At 41.2% G+C, this 13,611-nt stretch overlaps 1 protein-coding gene across 2 annotated transcripts in view; it reads right to left on the bottom strand.

Moving 5' to 3' along the window:
* Positions 1 to 13,611, bottom strand: part of LRP8 (LDL receptor related protein 8) — a 194,220-nt gene that overhangs the window by 68,481 nt on the left and 112,128 nt on the right. For both annotated transcript variants that reach the window (XM_037404533.1, XM_037404534.1), the window contains exon 3: positions 7,359 to 7,481. In XM_037404533.1, the coding sequence (XP_037260430.1) occupies positions 7,359 to 7,481 (123 nt within the window). The remainder of the gene's footprint in view (positions 1 to 7,358; positions 7,482 to 13,611) is intronic.

Here is a 13,611-nt window from a genome sequence, read left to right as displayed (position 1 = left end):
AACCAGAGGCACTTGGGAAGCAAGTATACACTGGCTGAGACAGGATAACTAAATCATGAGTTAAAAGTACATCTGTGAGAATTTGCAGAGATACATACACATAGGATAAACAGGCCTTTAAAAACCTGCATGGGACTACAAGCCATGATCTGCAGGGAACTACTAGTTTGCTAACAGGCTTCAAACAAGTCTTGTCCACCTCCAGCGTCCTGTTAAACACTTCCATGGAAAGGAATCTTCAAGAGTCTGGAACCCTCTGCTAAGTAGACCTGGAAGCTAAGTAGCATACTAAAGACATAAACACGAATTAATTTCTAAGTTCTATTTTGGATGTGCTAAAGCTTTGAAAGAGGTGAGCGAGCAATGCAAAAACCTGTATCCTAGTTGTACAACTGTGTCATTTCCAATTATTTGACAAAATAAACTGAAATGAGAGACTACATACAAGGATAGGTTGAGGGAACAGCATTTCTTCAGCCATCAGAACAGAAGGCTAAAGGAAGATTTTATTGCTGCCTTCAACTACAAAATGGGAAGGACTAGAAAAGATAGAGACAGACTGCTCTAGGAGATGCACAGTGATAGGATGGGAGGTGACAGACATGCTGTAACAAAGGAAAGTCTGGCGAGATACAGGAATTTTTTTCATTAATAAGGGTGGTCAAACACAAGGACAGGGGTCCCCTTTGAGCAGAGCATTGGACATCTAGGGACCCTCAGAGGTCCCTTCTGTCTTAAATTATTCCATGACTTCATGGAGAGATGATCATGGACTGTTTTCATTTTATTCTGTCTCAATAAATTTGATCACATTGACAAATCAAAGCTTTCATCATTAGCCCTACAAACCAATCTGGGCATCTGGAAAATGAGACTGCCTCCTTTGTGCCTTGTCACTGTGAGGATCCTGTAACTCTAGAAGCATTTCCACATCTTGTACTTTGTCCTATATTTGTTTTACATATGTGGTTCTCAGCTGCTGTAATTCAGCGGTGCTCCCAGTGGCCCCAGGGACAGTGACAGGGAGGCAGTGAGAAGAGTAGTGAAGCCGCTGTATTTTAATGCTGGCAGTAGCCAGTCAGTACAGTGGGAGTGGTAAAATGTGCATCTGTACATCTGACATTAACATCACCTTATTCAACGCTCTGAATGATCTGTAACAAATTAAATCCACAGAATGATCTTTAATTTACATGTTCCACTGCATTTACAACCCCCCACCATCTTATCACATATATACAAACAGATCTGCTCTTAATGTTGGGGGGGGGGGGGGAAGGAATATGAAAAGAAAAAAAAAAAATAATAAAATCTTCTTTGTTACTGCCCCAGGTCTTAAAACTTGGTATATGGCCGTTCGTTGCTGATCTGGCCTAGTTTTTCTTTTGCTACTAAAAGTTCAATGGCCTGGTGTATGCGATGAACTGAATGAGACAGTCCACCCTCCTCCAGGATAAACTGTTCCCTGCCCTTGGAGAATTTATGAAGTCACTTTCCACAAAAGCACAACAATGCCACCAAACTAAAGTCATGCAGGAGATCTGTATCAAAGAAGAATTGGGGTGAATGGAGAGCTAGGAGAGGACTGTACATCTGGGGGCAAGCAATACCATCCCACTACTCATAATTACAGAATTTTGCATTTGGGCAACTTACTAGAAAGCGAGAGCCGAATGATCAGTGTGAGAGATCAGCATACACAGCAGCAGCACACAAAGTGCCTAGGACTATGGAAAACACCCATTAAAAATATAACTGTCAAGTCTGGATACATCTCCCTCAATGGCTCGTGACATGTACTTCAAAGTTAAAAGGACTGCATGAACTGGTACTGTATTTCAAACCAATATTCAGGATTTAATTTTATATTCCATTGAAAAATCTATTTCCAGGACTGCTGCTTATTAAACCTGCCCTATTAAATCATTCCCCTATTAAATACAGTATGAATTTAGCTTTCCCCTTCTCTTTTTCTTCCTCATAACACCCTACTATACCTTTCCATATAATAATTTCTGCTCTTAACTAGGAGAATGTCACATATCTCATAAAGAAATAAGTGGTAAGTTTATGCTGCCTGCATTCCTTGATCTCATTATATATACAATGTCCTAAGGCAAGAGTTTGCCAGCTTAGATTTTCACTTGCTCTATCCCTTTAATTTGTGTTCCCTCAGTGCTCTTACTGTTTATGAGCACATTTTTATTTTTCTCTGGAGATTTTTTTTGTTTAAGTCACTGGTTAAATAATCAAAATACTTCAGAGGGAAATTTAAGATTTCCTTCCTGTAAAAAACTAGAATGATTCAGTACCTGTGCTGGAACAGCATTAGGTAGATAACATTCATTTTGCTGGAGGTCTCTGTTAGCTCAGTAAGAAAAATGATTTCCCTTCCCCCTCTCTCAGCTTCAAGAAACTGGGTAGGAAAACAGCGAGAAATCTTTTTGTATGCATAACCAAACCCTGTGTATGTCAGCAGCGGCTGCACCACAGCTTCAGGGTGATCACCAAGCCACACTGGGATGCTTTTAGCAAGAGCAATGAAAAATAAGTCCAGGGCTCTGACCATGGTGGGCTCTCCAGTAGGAGAGTACATGTAGGCTACTAAAGATCTCCTGCAGCTGCCAGAGGCAAGCTGCTGTATAACCCTGCAGCAAACAACTATAAGATCCTCACCGTTCGAGCCTACTCTGAGGTCAAAAATATTTAGTGTATCTCCAAACAGCTGCTGGTGAGATACGTGGGAGTTGCAGGTGTCACGCTGACAGAGGCACTAACTCTACTCCTACAAGTTCCAGATACTTTGCCACCCTTTTTAATGATCTGTGGGGAGCTCCTTGCATACTAACAAGCTGGCACGATGGAGATGAAATCCATTATCATTTCAGAGCACCTTCCAGCACTGGCAGTTTTGCACCCACTCTAGACTCTCCCTCACGGCAGGCAGGGAGAAGCAGCAATGGCTGATGTCAAACAGGACAACAAGCCGGCTTCTCCCCCAGCTATTCCCTTGGCATGTATCCTTGCAAGGCCAAAGTGGTTCATTTGATTTACACACAAGCAGCCAACCTTCCCTGAACAGAGGCCTAGTTCAGGCAATTGCCGAAGCTAAAAAGGCTTTGTTCAAGGAAGATGAGGCTGGACATCAGCACGTCCAAGTACTAACTCTTCCACTTCCCCAGCAGGAGCACCACTGCAGCACAGCTAAATGGTGTTTCTTTGTTCTCTCTTACCCACTATCCCATTTATTTTGTTTTATTAAGTATGTTTCTCAGTATAACTTTCTTCTCTTCAATAGTAAATTCCTCCTCCTTTCCTCCCTCCCTCAGCCTCAATCAGCACAACTTCTTATGAATTTGGTCCCTTCTGTGCATTGTGGATAGCACTGATTTCTGAGTTCACATGATTTTGCTTGTCTTGATTTAGAAGCTCATTCTGCTTCCACACAGAAACAAAAAATACAATAAACACCCTCTCCCCAACTGATAATATTTGATGATGACTTCAGAGAGAACAGATCCAGCCCACAAGATGCCCCTGAAGAGATCTGCTCACAGAAAAGGGGGACACGTTTCATTGAAATCTTAAGATAAATTAAATGAGACAAAATAAATTCAGCAGCCAGATAATAGCACTGAAAAACTGACAGATGGCAGAACACTGAGGTTTAGCGGAGACTCACACGTTACATGAATAATTCAGTTGGACAAACCTATATATGTGAAAGCATGTTTAGGTTAAGGATCTGGCTTGAAGAAAAATGCAGAAATATGAGCAGTTTCTTATTCATAATGACCTGTTTAAATCAAAAGCCTGGATAACCATCTTCTCCAAAATCAGCCCATGCTAGAAACTTTCAAATAGCACCAAAACCCACAACAGGAGAAGTCCTACAAATCTCATCAGTTGAGAATTCAGTGGGACTCAAAAGATACCCTTACAGTTACTGCTCCCAGCCACATTCAGCAGCTTGAAGGAAATGCAATTTAAAAAAAAAAAAAAAAAGTTGCACGAATAGCAGAAAAGGCCCTAGACATCACAGACACAACATAAGTCAGGCCAGCTGCAATGTCATCTTATCTACCCAACAGGAGACAGGTCATGCTGTCCTGAACACCTGGGGATGGATAACATCCCTAGAGAGGGTATTGTTAGGTACAAAGCTGAGCAACTTCAGTGATCTAGGAAACAGAAAAAGCAAAGCACTGTTTTAGTTTTGCAGTAGGGTTATCTTAAATAAAAAAAAAAAATTACCACAAACTGCTACCTTTAACTGAACATTAGTGATGGGGACACAACATCCCTAACTACCAATATGAGAGTGCAAAACATATTAAAAAAAACCCCTACACACCACAAAAGCATTCAGAAAATAAAAAGCCATTTACCAGGTGGCTAGATGTTGAGAGGAACTGCCTTGTTTTCATCACATTCTAAGCTGGAATAGTCCTGAAATGCAACAGTCAGCATTATCAATGCTCTTAATCTCCCTAGCCTGAACAGGCTATGGACAATGTCCCAGTGTTGCATTAATTGAGGAATAACCCTAGATCCTGGCAGAGGTGCTGGCAATTGTGTGGCCTGTCTGAAAGCAATTGATTTTATAAAGCAGTTTGATCTTGCCAGAGGTGAGAAATCTCCATTTCCTAACCTGCCCCTTCCCTAGGGAAACTCTGCAGTGCAGGCTCCTTCAAAGGGCTGTGCTGCATTTCTGAACGGGAAAATGAGACTGCCATGGGGGCCTGCAGTCACTCCTCAGCCACGGCGAGAAAGCTCAGCTGCCTCTTCATCAGGGAGAAAGAAAACGGAGCTGGAGGCAGGGATCATACAGGAACATCCCACTGTACATTTTGCCTCTCACTACATGTATGTGTCATTACAGCCTCCTCTTTGCCTTTAAATAACATCTGCACACACAAAGAGCTTGGCCTTTTACATTAAGGGTACAAATTAAAAGCAAAGCCTAACACTGCAGTTTCTTGTTTAATAGTCCACCAGGTTTATAGCTGTCTTGACCAGTGGTAGTAGGAAGACCAGCAAACATATGTGAATTAACCCTACAACCAGCACTGTGCTTATGCATTACCACATTGATTCTGTTTCCTCACACAGCAGATTGGATCAGCCTTTGAGATGACACGTACTTTGACAAGGATATAAAACATCTGGAAGGAATGTCCTTACCACCACACAAATTAAAGCCTATAACTATCCATAGTCATAAGATTAAAACTAGTTCATCTTCATCTGATGAAGTGCAAACTTCAGATCTGAATAATCCTATAAAACAAGTGAAGTTCCAAAATTCTAGTGTCATTTTTAAAGATTTGAAGGCAAGTTTTTAATTGGTACAGACAGAAACATTGGCTTTTCTTGTAAGCTAGCTACAAGTCAGACACAGGCTTGCATCAAGCATCCTGTGAATGCTGAAACACAAGTTCAGCATCAACCACACAAAAATTGATCTATTTTGGTTAAAACTCATAACAAAGCCTAAATATCTTATGCTGAGGCAAAGCATGGTAAGTCTGCTTGAGACAGCTAGAAAACAAAATATGGCATGGTTATATACCACAGTCTTTGAGCTGGTTTCAAAGTCCTTTTATTTAAAGAAACAAATTAAATATTGGTCCATACAGGTACTGCTACTTTCACTAAGAATTCCTGGTTCATCTGTTAGGCATATAGCACAGAATAGGAATACTTATTTCTGCGTCGAGGTGACACTGACCCACTCCCATTAGCAGCAGGGAGATGTTTCAAGGGCAATCTACTTTTCAGAACAGCAGAACCACCACAGAAATGCAGATTTCAGTCTCTTGGAAGGTTGTTCAAGTGGGGGCGGGGGGGGGGGCGGAACCAAATAATCATACAAAACTGAACAAATTACTTTACTCTCAGGACAGCAGTCCTGTCCTGTACTGTAACAATCAGAGGCTCAGGCCAAGTCTCTTTTGCGATATTTAAGTTATATTAAGTTATAAGGCTTATTTCCCCAGAGGATGAAATAAGTGGGGGAAAAATGGAAGGTGAAATGGCTAGAAAAGAAATGGAAGATGATTAAGAGAAATCATCAGGGATCTTAGTGCTGCATGTCAGAGACCATAGCATGGGCTGTGTGTAGGCCAAGAGATTTTCTGACAGAGACTGCAGGGAATGGAGTTATTCATCCCCCCTCCAGACAGACAGGTAGTGGAAGTAGCATTAATAAATATAGCTTTTGACTAAGGAGGATGCAGGGTGAAAGACCAACAAATACAGTTCATAAATATGTTAATGTAGTTACTGAAGTAATTTTTTGTTGTAGCCTGTACATGGCTGCAAAAATTATTCCATTCATTTTATGCGAGGGAAGCACATTAATCTTTTCTTAATTGGGGAGAAAGCAGGAGTGGTGCTAGGCTTAAAAATAAAAGTATGGTTAATTCTCAAGTCCTCTATATGCCCCATTCTGGTGAAATCTGATAAAATACTTGCTCCAACACTGCTTCTGACTCATGGGAACGTATCTGTGAAGTACATGACTAGAAATGCAACAGAATGGCTTGTACCAGCTTTTTGGTCTGCCCAAGAACAAACCTGCAGACATAAGTAAGCGCACAAACAGAAGTCTATGTAATTAGCGTTTTCATTAAAATATCCCTGGGATTCCCTTCAACTCAACATCAGACAACCCTTCACAGCTCTAGAACAATGGAGCACAAATGGACCTCCTCAGAGAGTCAAACGAGCAAGATCAAACGTGGTACATGAACATCAAGCATGTCCTTTCACTTACTGAATCAATGGGTTTTTTAAAAGGGTTACCTGCAGTTAACATCTGTCATACTCTCTGCTTTAGTTATTTTACATTGTTCATTTTTCTTTTGCTACTTTTTTCTTCATTTGTTCTCAGAGGCACCCCTCACCCCCCAAAATTGAGCAATATTCTAATGTTGCAAAGTTCCTCTGTAATGACAGAAATACTACATGCAGTGATGATAAATCCCCAATATCCTACGATACAAACCACTGCAAATACAAGTTTCCAAAAGGCCTGATCCCAGGTGAGTGTGAATCTTCATGCACTGCTGCTGTTCATGAGCTCTATGACCAGATAAACTGTAACAGAGCTAGAGATGTCTTTAATTACATTACAGGCAGAAACACACACCAGTGCTACCTGTATCATAGTCTGGAAAACTGGTATATTTGAAAGTTTGGAAATAATCTGATTTGAATGACCTGAATCAGTTTCTGATCCGACAGAAGCAAAAGTTGACAGATCATCCTGCAAGTGCTAGAAATAACACCGCCGGTTTCTTTATACTGTGGTAAGACAACACATCTGAGAAATACCACTTTTCTGTGCTACTCACTGCATGCTGCTTCTGATTCATCTGACCCATCAGGACATTCTTCTTCACCATCACATTTCCACCTGGCTGGGATGCAGTGGCCATTGTCACAAGTGAAATCTGACTCGGCACAAGTTTTCTTTGCTGCAAGAAAAAAAAAAAAATTTACTCAGCATGAATATAAGCAGTGCAGAAGACTTCCATGGCATCCAATCCCACTAAGGACAATAGTGATAACCCTGTTTTGTGAGGATTCCTTTCACATTCAGTATTGCTGCTTCATGACAGAGTTACACCAGCATCAAAGATGGGTGTTTCTTCTCGCTAGAACTCTTATCCCTCCACTTTTTAACACTGATTCACTCTTTTATATCTTTTTCCAGATGTTCGAAAACCACAAATGATCTTCTTCAAAATAATTTTTTAAGGCTTTTACTACAAAAAGCTGCTGCCTACATGGAACTGGAAGTGTGCTGCATGATTTACAGACAGGTAAGACAAACAAGTCTCACCTTCCAAGTACTATAATCTAAATAATAATGTTTTTATCTATGCAATCTATTCATCTGTCACCATAGTAGATGATCATAAAGCACTCCTCCAAACACTAAAAATCATTTCATTAAATGTCAACCACTCTGTGCTCTTTGCTATGCTTGCATTAATCTAGGGCTTGAAAAAGATGCAAGACATGAACTCAAGCAATTAATTGTCTATTCCTCTGTGCTAGTGGCACAGCACAACCAGCACCCTATAATACTAGCCAGCATCTTTCTGCTGCAGCAGAAAAAGTCATCTACAGATACCTGGCCCCTTCAGTCCGTGTCCTCAGTATCAAGGTGATCATCAGTCACTCACCGCTTTTGCGATGGTGACTTGAGTAGCTTTTCTGTTAGGAACTGAACAGCTGCACCGTGAGAGTCGTGAGCAATGGCTCACCCTTGAAGTGCGACACCTATGACTAGCTGGTATCTACCTTTGTTAGTGATCAATCTGCATATAAAGTGGTGATGGGGAGATTTGTTTCTTCCCTCTGCAAAGCTGCTCACAATCTAATAACGATCACAGGGAACCTCGGGTAGTAAAGGACCTCAGGAGGTCATCAACTCCAACCTCCTGCCCAAGAGGAGGTTGCTCTGAGATCTGACCAGGTTACGCCAGGTTTTATCCAGTCTAGTCTTAGAACTTCCCAAGATGGAGACAGCAGAACCTCCCTGGGCAATCTGTTCCACTGCTTAGCTGCCCTCGCAGTGAGGTTTGAGCTTGATAGCTGTTCTCTGATATAATTCATGTGCACACAACATTGCTACATCAATATTTCTTCCAGCAAACATTTTCAAAGCATTAAACACAAAAAATAAGTCTCCAGGGTTTGATCTTTTATTTTCCTTTCTTTTTTTTTCTTACATGAGCTGCTGTCAGGGAGGGAGCCACATTAAATACTGGTCATGTGCCCACACAGGGAACAGGAACATTACTGTGTGAGGTACTGAGGTAGTCTGCACGGCTGAAATCAAGTACTTGTTTTTGTGTTTTTTTTGGTACACACAAAACGTGCAGCTTCCCTGAACAGGCACCCAGCAGGAAAACACTGCAGAGCATCACTAAGCAGCTGTACAATCTCTCAGGATGTGCTTATAAAGAGAACATACATTTACTCCCCTTCTGCTGCTAAACGGGCCAGATTTGGGGCAGGGGAGACAGTTTTCAGTCATTCAGAACCATATATGATGAACTAATATAGAAAAAAACCCAAACCAAACAACACAACCACCCGATGCAGACCAAGAGTTTTACAAGAGACCAGTCACACTAAGAATCCAGCGGATCTTTCAAAGATGTTGCACATCTGTTACCAGAGGGAAAAGACTTTCTCCTGAACATCTTTGGTTAGAAACCAGAACTTGTGAAAATGGCTATCGTGCATCCCTTCTGGTGTATTTAATGCAAGTTTGATTTAATTAATCTGACGTATTTAATGGTCAGAAGCTCTGACCAGATACTGATGGGATATGCATGCATAACCAGTTGGAGCACTCACCTGCTCACTGTGAATTTAACTGGGTGAAATGTTAGTATCTGCTCTTACGGGAAGGTTCATCCAGAAAGCAGAGACTAGTATAATACTGGAGACATAAGAAACTTAATTTTAAAAAGGCATTTAGTTTTATACTAGCTCTCTCAATGCCCTAATGTCTTGTTTTCCATAGGAAAACGGTCCTTTGACTTACTCTCTAGAGAACCAAACAGCAATACAACTACTTTTTGCATCTCAAAATAAACCTCTCCTTTTCCCATCAGTCTAACACTCTGATCACTGTTATTTCCGGGACATGTGGATGCAAGCATCAGCGAGGGGGTCAGCCACAGAGCGGAGCGTAACAGGCATTCCCTTCAACATGGCCAACCTGCTCACAGCAGATGGTGGCACTGATTACTTTGTTCCCCTGACACTACTCTTCGGCAGCACAATTAATAGATTGCCAGGATTCACAAAAGAGGGAGAAAAGCACTATTGACAGTCCCGGGGTGTCATTTGGAAGGCGTTATTGCAGCTCCTCTTTGCAAAATGAAGTTGGGCACAACCGCTCATCAGCATTGGCCTAACCAAGAAGTGTTATCCCCGTCTGCACACCCACCCAAAGGCCCGACAGTCCCATGCCAGATAGATCAGCAGGATAGAAATGCATTTGGTCCTTTGTTTGAATCCAAGCTGTCTAATCTCTTAAAGGAGCAGGATTAAGGGAGGGGGAGCGCAAATCTTTCCATGATCATTATATTTACTTCTGCTATTTCTTTTTTTTTTTTTCCGTTTCTGCTTTTTACTATTTACATTTTATATACTATATTTTATTTGTTATTATTTTTACTACTATTCCTCTCCAACACATTGCATTATGGATCTGCAGACTGTCTTAATTCCAATAAATTCTGCTCTGTGTTGCAAACAGCAACCCAGATTATTCAAACTGTGAGAATACTGAAGCACTATCTCATTTCTCACCTCTAATACAAAACTGGAATCACTCTATTTCCAAGCAGATTCACCTTCTGGCACTCAGTCATCATGTCTCTGGGATCACAACACAGGCAGGGAGCAGTTAATTAAAATATCAGCTCTCTGTCTTTTTCTTCCTTTTCCTTTTTCAAATCCGATAACCTTTTCTATTAATCTCTCATGTTATACAGCTTTTTTCTATCAATTCTCTATTAAAAATTCATTGAGGCTCACGCCATAAATTGTCAGTGGTGCATTAAAATGTAAAATAAATAAATACATCCCTTTTAGACAATGGGGAGGACACAGGTTCATTTTATGGTTTCACCTGGCTCAGAAGTAGCCAAGCAAAATTAATTGTTCCCCCGAGATCCATTTCCTTTGCCGTAAGCAGCCCAGGCAGCTCCATTCACATGTCTCTTCAAAATGAACATAAACAAACAAGAGTAAGTAGTCACAGCATCCCTGCGCCTCTGCTCCTCGGGGGGCAAACCAATACCTGGAACAAGAATAGAGAAGGCTACTGAAGCATACACAGAGCCTTTCATCTTCTCCCCTGCTCAGATGCAGAGAGTGACACCAAAGAGACTGCCTTTCTTTTGACTCTTGCTTGATTTGCCTTTGGTATCTGCTTTTCCTTTCTCACATGTGCAGCTGGACAGATATGCCAGAAACTCCAGGGTGGAACTCTGCGCCCGTGTGACCTAGGGGCTTAGCTCCCATGGTGGATGAGCCCTGGCTTGGGCAGCTTTCCAGTGGAAGGCTTGGTCAAAGAAAGGCATTCCTGCTTCACTTCTCCAGGAAGACAGACAAGGGGGGAAAAGAAGGCTTCAGCTTTATCCAGCCATGACAGAAAAATACTCCAATACACTGAATTTTAAACTAAATTGCATCAAACCAACACAGCCCCTCATTTTGCAAAATGTTCTTTTCCTTTCCATTACTCATCTCTTACCCTGAACTGCAAGTGAGGATTCAGGGTTCATCCCTACAGCAAATTAGAAGCAGCGAACCCAGGGAGACTGGTTTAGAGTACGAACATTTATAGAGGGAATTAATAAAAAAGCAGTCATTTGGGATACGTATAATTAGACTGGAAGAAATAAATATATACTAAAAGAAACAAACCTGGCTAGGAACAGGGACTGGCTGTGTCTTCTAACAAAAGTCTCTCTCTCTGAAAGGTGAAATCCCTGACACTAAACCCAAACAGGTATCTGAATCTAAATGAGAGGCCCAGGATTCTTTATTCCTCCTTCTAACAAAACTAAACACCCTCCCACCCCCCTCATAAGCCCTCAGTCACTTGATTTAACCTCACTTAACTTTTGCCTTGGTTCTAGAGGCTTTATGGGACAGGAACATCTTTACAGTTACTCATAAAATACCAGCCCCTCTGTGATTTAATTTCCAATTCATGCCTCTTGTTTATTCCTATTTTGCACATCTGTAATACTAAGCAATACACCACTCCACAATAGCTTCATTTTTTGCTGCTCCTAATTTTCCCAAACCAACACAGCTGAAAAGCAGAGGGAAAGTATTTCCTCTCTTACCATCAACAGTTTTTTGAGAAATGCTGTAGTTGTGCCACAGCAGCAATGGTGTAAAAGCACATAAACCAGCACATTTTCTGATTACAACTTGCCTGTAAAGGACAGTTTAAACAAGTTTTTCTCCTCCTCCCCGCCCCAAAAATGAAACCCTATGTAATAATAACAGACTGTGAACATAGGATTTTTAGATTTAGGGTTTTGTTCAAACTCTAGATTGTGTATCCAGACAGAAAACCAGGCTGATGAGAGTGCATCCTTGAGCATTAACCCACGAAGGCCCCTCAGACTGCCCTCTCTCTCTGTTTTTCCTCCTCAGTAACTGTTGGCCAATTTCCAACAATTCTGAAAAGGGGGAAAACGTGAAACATAAGTCTACTCCTACAATTTTTGTAAAATTGTTTGCTGAATACAGAACAATCAAAATTACAGCTCCGCAAAAGCAGATGAGGGCAGAAACTGGCCACTGGGCTGGTCTGCAGCATGTGCTGCCAGCCAGCTGCAGCTGTGCAGCTTCTGCATCTCATACCCATGGTAGGTTTATTGCAGAGGGAAGAAGGCAATTAGGGATTAAAAAACAAATGCCCAGAAAACTCCAGATACCACAACCATTGAAAACTGGTTTCATTTGCTCCACTACTGTCATTCCTACACACAGATCCTACTCCTACTTTAACTTCCGAGTCAACACCAGACCTCCCATCAAACTGTGTATCTGTTCTCATTTGAAGGCTGAATGCTGGCTGCTTGCAGAAACTAGTTTCACCTAAGCTGCTATAAAAATAAAATAAAAGTAAAAAGCCATACAATAGAAAATTGTGCTGTGATCCTTCTGCAGCAGTAAAATAGTACAACACCGCAGGATGTGAGAATGGGAAGATGATAGTAGGCCAGAAAGAGAAATTGAAATTCATAGAATGGGGTTTCATTTCATGCTGGGAAACTTCAATGGCAACTTTGATCAGTGGCTTATCAGAACCGCTGTCGAGACTCCATATGAGAAGAAAAGCAGCACCACACAAGTTCAGAAGCCTAACACAGACCATCGCCATCACTCAGCCCTGTGAGGTACCAATGGCAGCTTAAAGTGTAACACAGGACACAAGCTAGCTCCTCCCAGAACAAAATATATTATTATTATTATGGTTCATTCCACACTTCTTAAGGACCTCAATAAATCTAGTCCCGCATTGAGGAAAATACACCCAAGCGGAGTCATTTGCTTGGCCCAATGAGGTTTTCTGCTTACCAAGAGAAAGGTAGGGGCTGGGCTCATCATTCAGCTCGATAGAGATTCTGGGCTACACAAAACTTGACAGCAAACAGTTCAGTTGTCTTCAGTCAACTCCTGATCACAAACACGGCCACCATGACATTGTAAATGCCACTCCCAAACAAAACTTCCTAGCAATATAAGAAAGCAAATATATATTTTTTTAAAATTCAACTTATGTTCACCAGAAACGTCTATATTGTGTGTATATATATGTGTATATATATATGCACATATATTCTATATGTGTGTGTGTATATATATATATATATGTATATAGTTAGGAGTATAAATACTCCCAAACCCAGAAAACTCTTGGAGCAGGAGACTGAGCCCTAAACGCATACTTCGTCAGTGTCTCCGCCCTTCAAAGAAAGTCTGTGGTATTGATCCCAAATCCTTTGGCCAAGTTGTATACCCAAAGGATGTCTTAGGATCTCCTCTTAAAGA

Source organism: Falco rusticolus, chromosome 11 (genome assembly GCF_015220075.1).
Source record: "Falco rusticolus isolate bFalRus1 chromosome 11, bFalRus1.pri, whole genome shotgun sequence".
In the NCBI taxonomy this organism is placed as follows: domain Eukaryota; kingdom Metazoa; phylum Chordata; class Aves; order Falconiformes; family Falconidae; genus Falco; species Falco rusticolus.
Note: the sequence above shows the minus strand (reverse complement) of the source record. Positions and strands in the feature narration are given on the sequence as shown.